A 17,155-nucleotide genomic window follows, 5' to 3' on the forward strand; every position below is an offset into this window, starting at 1 on the left:
AAATTAGAAAAAAACTGAGTGTTTTTTGCATGGAAGATGTTCTAGTGCGTAACCTCGTGTCAAATTTCATCATGATTGGACAGCTGAGTAGCTCTAAGAAACCCACGAGAAAGTTTATTGTTTACGCACTGTGCAGACCAATTTTGACTTTTTTGCCACGAGTTCCTCATATGTCGTAACATGGTGAAATTTCGCCCAAACATCATGCACTTGAACATCTTCCATACAACAAAAACAGATTTTTTTTTATAAATTTTCTAGTATTTTTGTGTTTACTGTTCATCAGGAGCAGATGAATATTCAGCATATTAACAAAGCTGCACTTAAGTACCAAAGCTGGAGAGAGGTAAGAGAAAGCGAGGCCACTAATATTTACATCAGACGTGTAGCTTGTCCCTAATATTTTCATCAAGAAGACACGATTGTATTTTCTAATATTAATGTTATGTGCTGCTGACTTCTAACTACTTGGAAAAAGGATGCTTCATTAATCAGAAAATACCCTTTTGCTCTTGGGTGTAGGAGCACCTTATATAGGAAAAATTAGTAATTCCAAAAAGTCAAAAAGTTCTAAATCTTTTGTGGAAACAAACTTGACCTTCTATTGTACTCGTATAAAAACTTTTACCAAGAAAAAATTCCCATCAACTTCAGGGCAAAAACAAACAAATTTTCAAGGACAAAAACCGTGAATAGTAACCTGTATATAATGTTGGTTTTTTTTTGGCCCAAAATACCACAAAAGTCATTCCTTGGCGGAACTTTTTTTTTTGACATTTTTTGGAATTACTAAAATAATCCATATCAGGTGCGCCTAAGCCTGAGAGCCAAAGGTGCTTGTCCAAGCAGAAGGTACTAAAGAATACAGATATTACAAAATCTTAGGACGGGTTTCATTTAGTTGGGGAATTGCCTTCTGCAACGTGTATATGTAGCATCTAGTGGTAAATGTTTTGACTGTGCAACAGTTCTATGGCCGCAGCCACAACCCCTTTCCCTTCCGAAAAGATGTCAAGTGCAGGTTCCTCAATCTTCCTCTGAAGGAGTTTGTCCAATTCACCTCTTAATCTCTGTCAAGTAAAAAGAACATCTCTCGTTAGGGTAAACTGAAAATTTTAGCTGAAAAATAAGCTATTTTATTCACTGAAATGAACTTGATTGCAATATAGCAGTAAAACCAGATATCAGTCATTCCAACTACTATGATAATCACAGCCAAGCTTACTTACTGTTATACGAACTCAGCTTGTATAACAAGGAATCTAGATCAAGCAGCAAGTACAGACACAAAATTACCATTAAAAGAAGCACCGGAACTAAAGTTTCATGTCACCTCTGTTGCTGAACGAACACTTGGATTTACTTAACACTATATTTATAAAAGAGAAAAGGTTCAAGAAGCAAGCTATTGTTGAGAAGTTGGTCATACCTGGATCAACTCTATGATACGCTTTGGTGCAGAGAAATGAAGATACCCCGCAAGCATCTCGATGCCTTCTCCGGTGTTACTTGGACTTAAGGAACCACCAAAAAGTAGAAGAGCATAATCTGATATGTTTGTGGAGTCCCTCACATAAATGCTAGCAGTTTTCACCTTCTCGCTGTAAACCAGATAAGGCAATGGGAATTGCTGCACTCCTGCATTGACTGATGATGGGTGAATGTCCACCTTTCCGACATCTTTGGTGTAGAATGCTGTCCTCTTGCCCCGTCTTTTGCACTGTATGACATTTGGGTAAAGCCCAGCACATAAAACAGCGGAAACCATCTCCAGATCCTTGCCATAATGGTTATATGCCTGAAATTTTAGCATGGAAGTAATCGTAATGGAAACTGAAGCTCTTCAGTTGGAAAGTAGATAAAATGGTGCACTGGAATGAAAAAACATAGATAACTACATAGGTCGTAGAATTACTTATGGAATGCAAGAGAGATCTAGGGTTACAAACCTTCACTCCTCTTGTCTTGCTAACAAATCCAATATCAGAAAGTAGATCAAAAAATTGATTTCGCATGTCATCCATCATCTTCAGGGTCATAGGAGACAGAAAATTTTCCCAACAGAAAGAACGCTCCCTTCCACTGCGTTTTGCTTCCTTCCATGCTTCAAATGCCTTAAGAAGGGCAATGTGATCACTGGCAAAAGAGGTCACAGGAAACTATCAGTGTGCCTTAAACAACTTCAGCGTAAAACTTTTTGCAGGCGATGCTATCATTGGCAAGTGATACTATGCACTCCCTATCCTGGTTCTATCATTCCATATCCTGTGGCTCCTCCTGGGTCAAGCTTTCTAGCATGTAGCAACCAGTAACTAACACTCGCCCTGTTTCACCATATGTCCTAGACTAAGGCCCTTTCCAATACTCACCCCGTTTCACCATATGTCCTGGACTAGGCCCCTTTCCAATATACATGTCCATTGAGGAAATCAAGAGTGTAGTTATTGCATTTTTTGCATTTGTGCCTGTTAGAGTTATATTTATGATGCCCTTTGCCTTTCTGTATTTTGGCCTTTGGCCTCCCACCTGTACTTGTATATATGATGGCTTTGGCCTCCAGATAATACTAAGTTGCATATTCCTAACATAGTATTAGAACTTTAGGGCTTTTTTTAGCACGCGCAACTCGTGCTCTCTTGATCCAATCTCTCATGCCGCCATCCTGCTTCCAGCCGGTTGCTGTCCGACCCCCATGATCTCTTCCGCCGGATCCCGTTGCCCTCGTGCGGAAGTCTACTGGAGCGTCGCTGGGCCGCGCGCGTGCTGCTGGAGGAGCGCAGCAGCCAAGGATCCGCCCGTGTGGCTAGCAGCCAAAGATCCGCCCGTGTGCTGCTGGTGCTTTGTTAGGCACGGCGCATGGTCTCCGCCCGCGTGGTCAACACCACTGCATGAACCGGCCGCCTGCTGCTCCCGGTTTTTCCTGTCACCGGATCCGCCCCCGGCTGAATTGGTCCGACAGTTACGCGTCCCCTCCGCCGCACGTCAGCCGACTGGCCGCGGCCTCGCGACTTCCACGCCGGCTGCCGCCTCCTCCCGGAGCGCGGCCCGGACTTCTCCACCACTGCCGTCTCCTCCCAGCCCGCGGCTCCGCGACTTCTCCGCCGGCCACGCCTCCTCCCGGCCCGTGGCCCTGCGAATTCAACGGGGATTTGGCCACTGGCTTCCCAGGCTGTCGTCGCCGGTCGCCGGCCCCGTCCGCCTGTCGCCGCCGGCCGCCCCTTCGGCCCCGCCCTCTCTGCTTCCTAACAGTACCCCTATTTAATTGCTTTGCAAACTGCTTATTTAAGGTTATCATCTATTAAAATATCCTTAGATTTTGTGATTGCTTGGTTTGTGCACATGGTAGGCTGGGGACAGATATAGTGAAACAGGGGGAATGCTACGTAGGCACCATAAATAAAGCAGCACTTGATGGTACTGAAGAAATAACAGGCAAAACAACATCAAACTAAAACCATAATTTCTGTAATATTGGTTGTCAAAAAACACTTCTACATGCTTCCTCACGAAATATCAATGTGATATAAGCTTATAACAATTACCTGCAGGAGTCACCAGCAAATGATCTTTTGACAGCATCTGCTTCTTCTTTTCTATCTATTGGGAGCACAAATGGATTACGATAAGCAAGAGCAGCAGCGATTGTTAATGCAGGATCCAGGCACTGGAAGACGGATCCAATGAGCAGCATCTTTCCAATGTTTGGATCCAGTGGTAGTGTACATAGATGTCGTCCTGCATAAATCAAAGTTGGGCAAAAGTAAATAAAAACACGTACAGTAAAATTTAAGAAGTGGTACAATTGAAGGGTGGCAGTAAAACTTTGTACCTAAATAAGTGAGCTCCTCCAAGTCATCCAGCGCTCCAATGGTTTTCAGAAGCTCAATTGCATTCTTAACAGAAAGCGGATCTGGGGGTTGCAGTGACTTGGCTAAGAAAGAAGCGACTGCTCCAAGCTGTAAGCTTTTGATAGTAAGGCACAGTTCTTGCAGTGGAGTCCTAAGAATTTCAGGCAGCTGAAACTGAGGCATGGCATCATGAATGACTTTCGGGTACAACCTATAGCAAACACCTGGCTGAACACGGCCTGCACGGCCTCGCCTCTGTGTAAATTAGGAAAGTCATCAGCAACAACTGTTATTGGATATTCAGTTTTGCCAGAAAAGTGGGTAACATGGTCCATGGTACATACCTGATGAGCAGAGGCTTTTGATATCCACGATGGTAGAAGGCACGCTAGCTTATTCAAGGCATCATAACTTGTCTCCTTCGCTTTACCACAATCAATTACATACACAACATCATCTATTGTAATACTGCTTTCTGCAATATTTGTTGCCAGAACAATTTTTCTGCAAATTACATATGTAGTAGATATAAACAGTTAATGGCATTAACCATTAGGATTTAGGACAACTTGCTCAAATGAACTTAGAACTTGTTGCACGAGTACATAACAAAGAACAAATTGCATTAATTAATAAAGAAAATAAAATATCAATTTAACAGCACACAATAATAATAATAATAATAATAATAATACCTACATCAAATGTGAGTGTAAGAGAGAAAATAGCTTAAGTGGCAGCAGATAGTTTAAAAGGAAACTGAGAGGGAAAATGTGGAAGTTGCTATGGCATATGTAAAATCATCACCAAAATTTTGTACTTACAGTAGTTCCTTCCCAGCCATAATTTTACCTACGAGCTTGCTAACACATACTTTTACCATTAAATACACTGCCACCGATAACAAGAAGGCAAGGAAACCGAGCATGTTTCCATTAACTTATAATAGTGGAGGTGTGACACTGAGAAAGTGAGAAGAATAGAAGATATGCAAGTAGGAAGACAGAGTATGTCTGCAACACACTATCCATATGTAAAAGCAAAATCATATCCATAGCACATAATCCAGATCAAATGTTTCTATATATACACCGTGACTAATTACCTCATATTAGCTGGTGCTCTGTCAAAAATTTCACGCTGATTAACAGTTGGCATAGAGCCATGCAGTGGGAGAACTAGGAACTTATTGGAATTGCCAAGCAGATTATTCCCTTTAATCTTGTCCAAAAGTTTTGAAATTTCGTCCCAACCAGTAAGGAATACAAGGATTGCACCTTCTCCTTCATGACGACAGATATACTCAATCGTACCTTCCACCTAAAAATGCCAACATAAAGTAATAAATATTAGCAGCATAGATAGGTTACGAAATGGTATTAGGATGTCATGAAATGCAGGTTATTTTTCAGAGAGATATCAAGTGCATCACACAACTAGGCGACATCATAAATCACTTTTGGTTTGTGGTACCAAATTCACATGAAAAAAAATCTGGGAGAAAATTGTCTAGACGTGTTTCCTGATTTACTATAAGTCCATAACTATGTATATAATATTAAGTTCGCATTCAATCTATGTTGATAGTTACAAAAGGAACGAGTAAATGTTACAATGGATAACAAGCTTCTTGTTTTGGTCTCTTCTAATTTATTTTGAGTGAAGTTAAAGTTACAAAAAGGATGAAAGGACGCAAGGCGATGGGCCCTGATTGTATCCCCATTGAGGTGTGGAAAGGCCTCGGTGACATAGCGATAGTATGGCTAACCAAGCTTTTCAACCTCATTTTTCGGGCAAACAAGATGCCAGAAGAATGGAGACGGAGTATATTAGTACCAATCTTCAAGAACAAGGGGGGTGTTCAGAGTTGTACTAATTACCGTCGAATTAAGCTGATGAGCCATACGATGAAGCTATGGGAGAGTCATTGAGCACCACTTAAGAGGAATGACAAGCGTGACCAAAAATCAGTTTGGTTTCATGCCTGGGAAGTCAACTATGGAAGCCATTTTCTTGGTACGACAACTTATGGAGAGATACAAGGAGCAAAAGAAGGACTTGCATATGGTGTTCATTGACTTGGAGAAGGCCTATAATAAGATACCGCGGAATGTCATGTGGTGGGCCTTGGAGAAACACAAAGTCCCAGCAAAGTACATTACCCTCATCAAGGACATGTACGAAAATGTTGTGACAAGTGCATAGTTAAAAAAGCCGCGCCTAAGCGAGCGCTTAAGCGCGCCTAGGCTCTAGGCGTTGGCAAAACGCATTGCGCATAACTACGCTTAATCTGCGCATAGTTGCGCATAAGCATACGCACAATTTACGCCTAGCGCTTTTTTGAACTATGGACAAGTGTTCGAACAAGTGATGTCGACACTGATGACTTCCCGATTAAGATAGGACTGCATCAGGGGTCTTTGAGCCCTTATCTTTTTGCCTTGGTGATGGATGAGGTCACAAGGGATATACAAGGAGATATCCCATGGTGTATGCTATTTGCGGATGATGAGGTGCTAGTTGACGATAGTCGGACGGGGGTAAATAGGAAGTTAGAGTTATGGAGACAAACCTTGGAATCAAAAGGGTTTAAGCTTAGTAGAACTAAAACCAAGTACATGATGTGCGGTTTCAGTACTACTAGGTGTGAGGAGGAGGAGGTTAGCCTTGATGGGCAGGTGGTGCCTCAAAAGGACACCTTTCGATATTTGGGGTCAATGCTGCAGGAGGATGGGGGTATTGATGAAGATGTGAACCATCGAATCAAAGCGGGATGGATGAAGTGGCGCCAAGCTTCTGGCATTCTCTATGACAAGACAGTGCCACAAAAGCTAAAAAGCAAGTTCTACAGGATGGCGGTTCGACCCGCAATGTTGTATGGCGCTAAGTGTTGGCCGACTAAAAGGCGATATGTTCAACAGTTAGGTGTGGCGGAGATGCCTATGTTGAGATGGATGTGTGGCCACATGAGGAAGGATCGAGTCCGAAATGATGATATACGAGATAGAGTTTGGGTAGCACCAATTGAAGAGAAGCTTGTCCAACATCGTCTGAGATGGTTTGGGCATATTCAGCGCAGGCCTCCAGAAGCTCCAGTGCATAGCGGATGGCTAAAGCGTGCGGAGAATGTCAAGAGAGGTCGGGGTAGGCCGAATTTGACATGGGAGGAGTCCGTTAAGAGAGACCTGAAGGATTGGAGTATCACCAAAGATCTAGCTATGGACAGGGGTGCGTGGAAGCTTGCTATCCATGTGCCAGAGCCATGAGTTGGACGCGAGCCCTTACGGGTTACACCTCTAGCCTACTCCAACTTGTTTGGGACTAAAGGCTTTGTTGTTGTTGTTGTTGTTGTTGTTGTTGAAGTTAAAGTTACAAAGGGTGAAGAAAATTCTTAAAGCACTTCTCACTAGTTTCCACCATGTTTGCAGACAGAGAAGTTCCAATATTTGCATCATACATATCAGCACATAACTACACGCATTTGCGTCTAACAGTAGATATTATATTATTCCATGTGTTTCCTTACGCCCTTTCCCTTCTTGATCAATTTCAATACCAGGGAAGTTGATCCAATACATCTGTTAATACAAGAATAAGCCCTTCCGGTTCCTATACCAAAGAAGTTGGTCCTAGACCATTAGATCTGCTAATACCTAATGGAACAATTAACAACAGGCAATTAGCTGGTCATTTTTAGAAACATCACTGATATATCTCCAATTAATTGCAATCACTTGTACATATATGGAACTGGATCTCCTCCACTAACTATCCCAATATCTAAGGACTTAAAGGTTCCATCTACTAATGCAATCAAATAAATGCACATGAAAATAACCAGTTCAGATCTGAGAATACATACAAGGCTCAAATCCAGTTCAGTGACAGACCAAGCTTCAAGGGACTGCCTTGTTGTAATGCTATAGTTTCCGTACTCCTTATTAATGTCGACATCCTGGAAAAAAAAGTGAGCAAGCAAAACTGTTGACCCTCCTAGTTTTAAAGGATAGGGAATCAAGCATGTCTGACTTTTTGCAATATGTTCTCCACACTTCAGTTTAGTGTTAACAAATTAGTTATCTGCATTAGCAACAGTAGAGCTAAATCATCCAAATATTTGCCATCTCAGAACTTTTGATCCCCTGACATCAACACTGAATTACAAAACTACAATGGGCAAGATTAGAAAAGTAACTCAAGTTTACCTGGAAAACATCAGCCAATGGATCATTCTTAACTGAAGCAAGTCTCTTTTTTCTTGAATTTCCTTGAAAATTATCACGTTCAGACTTGATTTTGTATTGGGTCTTTTCCAAAATATCTTCCAGAAATAACTCGGCAACAGGAAAAGTGAAACCCTGCTCAAAACACCTTGATGTAAGTATAATGCACAAAAATCACTTCAACGGGCACTGTCTACAAAAGGTTACAGTACCGGAATATGCATAATTGGGGCATCTCCAAAGTATTTGGAAAATAGTTCAGCATTTATTGTTGCACTCATCAATACAAGACGAAGGTCAGGACGCCTTGGCAGAAGGTCGCGTAAAATGATGATGAGAAAATCTTCATTCATGCCACGTTCATGAATTTCGTCAACTAGTAAATGACTTACACCAACTAAGTCTGGCTCCTGAACCTGCGACATATAGTGTTTGCATTGAGTGTAAGTGCAATAACACCAAAATGACTGAACATTTGGAAATAAACAAGCAATTCAATTTGATTTGCCAAATCTCAAGATGCAATATAGTCTATAGCAAATTAAGACCCCTGCAGTAAATATCTTTGCATAATTAAGGTCACACGTGTACATGTTAACAGTAGCTACAGTTGTGATATGATTGGATCATTGGAGTGCTAGAAATCACACAATATTTGACTAGTTTTGGATACATCTTCTGTAAAGGAACAGGATCATGTGCATGGGTGATGAAATAATTTGCACAACAAAACCTCAATTCTTTCACATCTCAAAAAAAAACTACTGTGTTCTGCTTGTGTCAAAATCGAGAAGTGTCCATTGCCAGTGTAATCTACTTTAGTCGAGAAGTATTCAATTTCCAATACTCAGTTTCACAATATCTTTCATCACACCACCAACCACTGTGCACCCAGATCAAGGAAGCACTAAATCCAAGATAAAGTTAATAAAAAATGGCATACACTAGAATCAGAATGTCGTGCTGCAACCACTAAACATCTTCCAAAGCATTAAAGTAGGGATAGATAGTAGAGACCATGAATTACACTCTTGGTTTCCCCAATGGACAGATATTTTGAAACAGAGACTCGCCAGAGTAGTTTTAAAAATCGGACCGCTGAAGCTACCGGTTCGCAGATCTAACCGCCGGCACAGACAGTTTGATAAAGGCAAAAGGAAATATTATAGCTCATTGATTTTCAAGTTTATAGAAAATTTGACTCCGTGAGCTACTCTGTTCTTGGTCTCGGGGAAGTCTCCGTTTCTATTGAGGGGATCAAGAGCGTGGTTCTTGCAATATTTGCACTTTTGACCCTATTTAATTGCTTCCAGAATTGCTGATTGGTTGTAGTGTGTTAGTTAAATCTTGTATTAAGTTCTTGTAGATTTAGAGCATCCTTGGGATGTGCACATGGTGGGCTGAGGACAGATATAGCAAAACAGAGGGAGCGGGTAATAGAAGTTATACTGGCTAACTTAGTCAAAGCAATGCAGGCAAGCTGGTGATGGGCCTCCGAAGTCCAAACACGCGTGGGAAGGTGGGGCAAGGGTCTTGCATTTGATTCCTGTGTGTGACAACTCGTTAACCAGTAGTTGTATTACTGTTTTTATGGGTAAAACGGTCTTTTAAGAGGACTGAACCGGTTAAGGTGCCACTCAGTTTTTTTCTGGTCAGATCGCTGGTCCGGTACAGCTTTTAAAACTAGGCTGCCAAGGCTAGTGACGGTTATAGCGAAACAGAGAGAGTGCTGAACATGCAACTGCACAACAAATTCAGATCATAATTGCCATAGGCTTTGTAATGTTGCATATATAATGAAGCTTAAATTCCTTGGGAGTATCTTAATAAACCTGGAGAAAGATTAACAGCTACAACCAAATGCATAAATCAAGCTACGATCAAACCAGAAGTTCTAAGATATGCAGAAAGCGATAATGGACAACAAACAAAGAACAAGGCGATATATACAATTCACAGTAAAAAAATCGACAAAACAAACAATGCAAAAATGACGTGATGCGGTAAGTCACTCGTGCATATGCAAATCTATCTGTCAGTCATACCAGTTTTCTAAGCAAAACTCCTGTCGTGCAGAAGAGCAGTCGTGTTTGTGTGGAACGTTTTGATTCAAGGCGAATCTGGTATCCAACAGTCTCACCAAGCTCTTCACCTCTCTCAGATCCTACACGTGCTGCAACCGATATGGCAGATATACGGCGGGGTTGAGTACATATTATACTGCAATCAGCACCACGAAGGTTATCTATCTCCTCTTCTAGTATGAACTGCGGAAGCTGTGTTGTTTTACCACAACCTGTCTCACCAGATATGACCAAAACCTGAAACAGTAAATTCAGTAAGAAAATAAATTAAATGGACGTACTAATAAGATCAACTATAGAGCCCGACTCTATGGGCAGTATTAAGAATATAGTAATGAATATCACCAGGTAGCAAAGATGAACAAAACAAACGACAGTGCGACCTTAACTCTGCCAGCATTAAGTACAAAATATCTAAACCTGTGACACTGACTTGACCATGAGATTCAAGTTAATTTAACTGCACCAAATCATTCAAAAAACTAGCAACGAATTTTACTCGTTACTAAGGATATAAAGCAGAGTGTCAGGAAAACACAATTTCAGTATATGGATGTAACGTGCTAGAATTGGTACCATCCCTAAAGACTGATTAGTGACAAGGTTCAGGGTATAGCTGAGGAAAGAGAGCTGATTGGCCAAGGTGATGGGGATGAGAGGGAGAGTAGGTTCGGGAGAAGATAAGATCTTTGCTGGTTTATTCACGTTCACTGGATAATCCATATGGTGTACATGGTGTACCTTTTATAGAGAAGACTGGACTTGATGCCTAGGAACAGAATCCTGATTATCCTAATAAACCATAGCTTTTATCTTCCTAACTAAATGGATCTCTTTCCTAGCTAAATCCTTACTAACTGCATAACTAATGGGCTAACGGCTGACTGCACGCCTCTGACAAGCTGCATACACGCATTTATGTGACCCAGTTTGGAGGCCTGCTTGCTGCTGTTCATTGTGTTGACCTGCATAGGAGTTGTGTGGTCTGCCCCTTTGGTCAAAGTACGCTCAAGCCCAACAAGGAAATCCCATGAGCCTTAGGGTTTGGATGAAGGGACGCAAGGAATGGTTCATCACTTGCTGCCAGCATAAAGAGCTGTGATACTGCTGCTACCCTATGGAGGAGTGTCGCTGGAAACAGAAGCATCGTCACTGGCTTGGGCAGAGCAGCCGTTGCTTTGAGGAGAAACATCTCGCTCTCATGGCTGCATTCCAGCTGTTGCTGCTAGGAAGGGTACCACCGCCACTGCTGGCTGTGTGGCCACCGCAAGAGAACTCCGCCACCACTGCTGTTGTGTGCATCACTGCCATCGAGATTGATTGCATGGCTGCCTCTAGAAGGCACTCCATCACTGTTGCTGGAGTTTGCCCTGCCACTGCTGCAAGTTGCACTACTGCTGCTTCTTGTAGTTGCAGGCTTTGCTGCTGCCCATAGACGCGGGAGTGAACTATGTTGTCCTCCAGATGGCCAGAAATTTCAGCGATACATCTGTCTGGAGTGGCTTGTGGAGGCCAACCACAAGCAGATCCACCTAATGCCACTCGGAGAGCCCTCAGCACCTGCATGTGGAAGTGAGAAATTGCTCAATGTACTCATCCACCGCACAGGTCTGCTGCATAATCTTGATGGTGCCAAGCAGTTGGGACAGCGCATTTGCTTCCCCTTGTGCTCCTCCCGCATTCGCCTTGCCTGCCCTTCCTTGAGGTCGAAACAGCTTTGCCCAACGTATTTGTCAGCTTGGATTGGTTTTCACCTCGAGTGTTGGTGGATAGGGTCACGGGAGGTCGGAGAGCTTGCTGTTGACAATGCCCTCCAGGTCTCCACATCTTCCTGGGACAGACGATCCAAATGCCTTGCACGTGATGCTAGAATTGGTACCCTTGCTAAGACTAGTCAATGTGAAACGGTTGAGGGTAAAGCTCTGAGAAGCGAGGGTTGGTCGGCCATGGTGTCGAGGATGAAAAGGGGAGAAGGTTGACGGCGGGAATCTTTGCTGGTTTATTCTAATTTATTGGATAATCCATATGAGGTATACAGTGTCCCTTTTATAGGGAAGACTAAACTTGATGCAAAATCCTCCTAGCAAACCATATCTTTACCTTCCTAACTAAACCGATCTCTTCCAGTCTTCCCTAACAAAATGGATATCCTTACAAACTACGTAGCCAATTGTATTTATATCACTAGTGGGCTAAGGGCTGAGAATCTTTGACAATGTATGTGAATATATTCATCTAAATAGATCAAACTTGGAAACATCTTATAGTTCTTATACTTCGTACCTGATTAGCTGCTACTGCTTTCAAAAACTCCTCTCTCGCTTTGAATGCTGGTAATTTTTCCCTGAAAGACTGCATTGATCTAGCACTTGGCATCATCTGAAACAAAATGTAGATGATGCAACTTCAGAATTTAGGGTTGCTCAATGTTTGATATTGATGGGGTTTGAGCCAGTCACTAGAAAATCACTGGTGATACCTTTTTTGATCTCTGCATATCTCTAAGCTGAAAACTTAGCTTCTGTTTATCAACATATGTTGTTGATTCAGCTACTGCCGTGGATGTGCTGGGCAAAGATTGCCTCATTGAGACAGTGGATGTGCTAGCAGAAGCATTGTTATTTGACTGTGCCCTGGATAAAAGGTTTTCCACTCGTCTCTCTGTCTCATTGGACATCTTAATCTGTCCATAGTTCAAGCACAATGTCAGTAAAAAAAACACATATATTGATGTTCACTGTCACAAAGACACTGCATAACACCTCGTTTTGTGATGATCCATGCCTCTCATCAAGATCTGCTCGGTAATCAGGCAGTGGCACTTTGCTAAAAACAAGTGTCTTCCCTTTGTTGTATGCATTGCTATCTTCCCCAGGTTAAAACACAAAATAGAGAAACTATAATTCATCAGATTTCAAGTGTGATCTAAAGGTATAGCACAAAAGGCATAAAATGATCAACGTGAGAAAGTCAGATAGTCCTTCATGTACAGGAGACATAACAATTAGAGTTAGTCGTAAATTACTTAATTTTGGTACCATCGATGAGCTGATGACAGGAAGAATGCTGCATCTATCAATGGAAGTTAAGCATGATGGTGATGAGAGAAATAAGGCACAGAATAGGTGTGCCATCCTTACAAGTAAAGGCCGTGTCTCTGAGCAATATGTGCAAGTGTATTCTGTCCATCACGTCCGAAATTCTTCTTGACTACTAACTCCTGCTGAGATCCTTCTCTTAATTGCCCAATCGTATTCCACCACTCATGCTCATCAACCTTTTCCACCTGGCCATTAGGCATTCACAAGAGTGCAGATCTTAAAAAATCAACTTAGACAAGTGCGGAAATTCTGTATGTAGTATATAACTTTAAGAAATAGGGCAATTCAGTAAAGTCTCATGGGCCTAGACCTTGTGTGACCATACCATTGGGATGGAAATTAAGTAATTAACATAGTTGAAACAGTTACTAACAACACATTTGTACAGAACAAACATCAGAGGAGATGTGATGTATGTAGTCTAACTCGTGATTGTTCAAACTTCCTGAAAAGTAACACATAGGACAGGTAACTACATGTGGTACCATTGCAGTATGTAGACTTTCACTCGATTGCCATGGCAGCAAATTAGCGATGACCCTGTGGACCAATCTACGGACCTAGATGGACGTTAGCTACATGATTCCAAGCTTTCGAAAAAACAAGAACACATTCCGAATCATAAGATACGCATGACAGCATCGAGCCACCACACGAAATACAAACGAAACAAACAGAACATCATCCAGCCACGACGATACGCACGGGAGTAGAGCCCTCACCTCTGAGGCCATCTGCCGCAGCCGCTCGGCGCGCCACTGCGGATCCCACCATCTCTGCTCACCACGGCCCCCGCCGCCGCCGCCACGGCCTCCTCTGCCTCCGCCGCCGCGCCCGCGCCCGCGACCACGCTGGGAGTTGGTGCCGCCGCCGCGCCCGCCGCGATACATGTTGGGAGTAGCTGCTGCGGTTGTGAGCGCCCTTAGGTTTCTGCGGGTGGTGGTGGCCGGGAAGGGGAAGCCGCTGCGGAACAGGAGACTGCCGCGGCAACCGGAAGAGTGGAGGAGCATCTGGGCCGGGGAGTGCACCTGCGCCTTCACCTAATCCTATTTGGCGCCTTAAGCGCCAAATAGAGGCCATTTGGTACGGGGGCCACACACCCCTCTCCCAAGTGGGCTGCCGGCCCTTTATCTCTCCCACCAGTTTTCTGTTCTGGGTTTTCAACTTTTCATCCGGGTTTTTTGTTTTGTCGTTTTTCATATATTTTTTTATTTTTTCATTTTTTTTCTGTTTTTACTTTTCAATTTCAATTTCAATTTCAAGTTCACAAAGTTTTTTCAAATTTGTGAACTTTCTTGAAAATCATGACATTGTTTTAAATCACAAACTTTTGTCAAAGTTGTGAACTTTTTCAAATCCGTGAACAGTTTTCAAATTCATAAAAAAATCATGAACATTATTTTTCAAAATAAATGAAGTTTTTAAAATTCATAAAAATATCAGATGCGTGAACTTTTTTCAAATCCATGAACTTTTTTCCATACCCGTGGCCTTTTTTTAAGTCAATGGGTCAATGGACAGTTGTCGCCGGGTCAACATCTTTTTTTGTAGGGGCGGGGGGCTAAAACAGTTCAACAGATGACCGAAAGGGGCTACTGGAAGGATCTCGCTCGAACTAATGAGTCGGACCAGCTGAGGGGCATGTGGATGCCAGTTGAGCTAGCGAGTGCACTAAGCGATGACTAGGAACTCTCGGCGTCATCGGAGTTTGAAATAGGAGTGTTTAGTTCGGCCGATGGGCCTGGGCCTTGGGCTCATATTCCTAGGTCACCTATAATCCAGAGGAATTTGAGGGTTTGCCATTCTGCTCTGGACAATTCGAAAAAAATTGAGGATGGGCAATTCGGAATTTTGTTTTCCACAAATCAGTTATTTTCATTGTCTTGTTTGGAATGTAGGGCATGGTGGAACGTATACTGCATGCTTAAAAATTATGCAGGGGTATATAATTTACTATATGAAGAACGTTATGTTTTTAGTATTTGCACCAAACGTCTTTAGTCACCTAGCCTAATTGTATGTATGCAGGTAGGCATGCAAGGTGTTCGACGTTTTCTCCACAAGGTACAAATGGATAGTGGCAATGAGTACTTTTTCAACAACTTCATTTGCGATTCGGATGATTCATCGTCCCACGACGAGGAGATTGTGGTTGCTACTTTGGTCGTCCATGACCACATTAGTAGGCAGCGACCGATGTTTAGGGGCTCGATCCCGGGGCATACTTCGGCGTTGAATCGCAATAGAGAGAGCGGCCATTGCCTACCCTGGCAGGACTACTTCCAGTCCGCTGACCCACCCTTCTAACACAACCTATTCCGGCGCCGCTTCCGGATAGCTAGACATGTGTTCAATCATATCCGGGAGGGGGTGGTGGCATACGACAAGTATTTTGAATGCAAGGAGGATGCCCTGGGAAAGGTTGGCTTCTCCTCTTATCAGAAATGCACTGCAGCTATTCGGATGCTTGCATACGGAATACCCGGTGATTTATTTATGAGCATGTCCGCATGAGCGACTCCACGTGCCTAGAAGGCTGTGGTGGCAATATTTTGGCCCGAAGTACGTGAGAGAACCAACTGTTGCGGATACAACCCGTTTGTTGGCGATCAACGCCAATAGGGGCTTTCCGAGGATGCTTGCTAGCATAGATTGTATGCATTGGGACTGGAAGAATTGTCCTTCTGCTTGGCAGGGGCAGTATAGGGGACATGTGAAAGCTTGCACTGTCATACTTGAGGTCGTGGCTTCATAAGATCTCTGGATCTGTCACTCTTTCTTCGTCATGGCCGGCTCTCACAATGACATCAACGTGCTTTAGCACTCTTAGGTGTTCGCAAGGCTTGCGGAAGGCAACTGCCCGGAGGTCAATGTTGAGATCAATGACCGCCACTACAACAAAGGATACTACCTAGCTGATGGTATCTATCCTCAGTGGACTACTCTTGTCAAGACAATCTCCAACCCGATAGGAGAGAAGAGGCGAAGATTTTCCCAAGCACAAAAGAGTGCTAGAAAGGATGTGGAGCGTGTTTTCGGTGTTCTTCAATCTCGATGGGGCATCGTTTGGTATCCTGCTAGAATTTGGAGCATCAAGAAGTTGTGGGAGGTGATGACGGCTTGTGTGATCATGCATAACATGAACATAGTGGATGAGCGTGAGGATGAAATCTTCGATCAGGGGTTTCAATTTCAAGGAGAAAATGTTGTGCCTGAGCAGCTACAAGATGATTTGTTTGAGCATATGTGACTCACCTTGGCAACCAATAGATGTATCGGCTATTTATTCTTTCAAATGTATTTGTAACAATTTAATATTTTTTTGGGTTGTAAACTATGAGATTTTATTTGGTTGTGAAAATATAATGTTTGTATTTAGTTGAATTATGTGAACTTTGGGCGATGTTTTTGATATGTACGCAAAAAGAACAAGTATTTGTGACAATTTAAATTTTATTTGGTTTTGTAAACTATGAGATTTTATTTGGTTGTGAAACTATGATACTTGTATTTGGTTGGCTTATGTGAACTTTGGGCAATGTGTTTATATGTACGCAAAAAAAGAGCAAAAATATAGCGGCACACCAGCCGCGGATAAAGTTGCATCGGCGCGTTGAACGCACTGTCAACCCAAACGTGGACGGGGGCGGATAAAAAAGGGGTAAAATCCGTGTCCGTTTGCGTCGGCAAGTTAGGGTTGCCCTTAGATCTACGCATAAATAACTCGGAATGCATGTTCTAAGTTAGTTGTCTGGTGGAGGTCACTAAACAGAAAATAAAAGGAAGAAGACCGAAATTCTGTCATTTGAACTGACGAGAGACTGGACTAAGATTTAGTAACCTACCGAATAAATAAGCCTTCGGATTTTATGGTTAAATGAATTGACGCGGAGCAGGTT

At 42.7% G+C, this 17,155-nt stretch overlaps 1 protein-coding gene across 2 annotated transcripts; it reads right to left on the reverse strand.

Annotated features, from left to right (window-relative positions):
* Positions 1-670: 670 nt before the first annotated feature.
* LOC123181008 (DExH-box ATP-dependent RNA helicase DExH1) lies at positions 671-14,286 on the reverse strand. 2 transcript variants are annotated; one of them, XM_044593214.1, is made up of 16 exons: positions 13,979-14,286; positions 13,296-13,441; positions 12,918-13,017; positions 12,635-12,838; positions 12,439-12,534; positions 10,117-10,392; positions 8,284-8,487; positions 8,054-8,206; positions 7,711-7,803; positions 4,954-5,168; positions 4,193-4,352; positions 3,830-4,103; positions 3,543-3,735; positions 1,950-2,136; positions 1,430-1,798; positions 671-1,070 (listed from the first exon to the last, which is right to left on the reverse strand). In XM_044593214.1, exons 1-16 carry the CDS (start codon positions 14,264-14,266, stop codon positions 939-941), a joined length of 3,090 nt encoding a protein of 1,029 aa, XP_044449149.1. In that variant the 5' UTR covers positions 14,267-14,286; the 3' UTR covers positions 671-938. The 2 variants fall into 2 exon arrangements, with proteins under 2 accessions (XP_044449149.1, XP_044449150.1); XM_044593215.1 differs by having other exon boundaries at positions 12,918-13,021; positions 13,979-14,265.
* Positions 14,287-17,155: the final 2,869 nt, after the last annotated feature.

The sequence above is a fragment of the Triticum aestivum genome, chromosome 1D (genome assembly GCF_018294505.1).
Source record: "Triticum aestivum cultivar Chinese Spring chromosome 1D, IWGSC CS RefSeq v2.1, whole genome shotgun sequence".
Lineage (NCBI taxonomy): Eukaryota > Viridiplantae > Streptophyta > Magnoliopsida > Poales > Poaceae > Triticum > Triticum aestivum.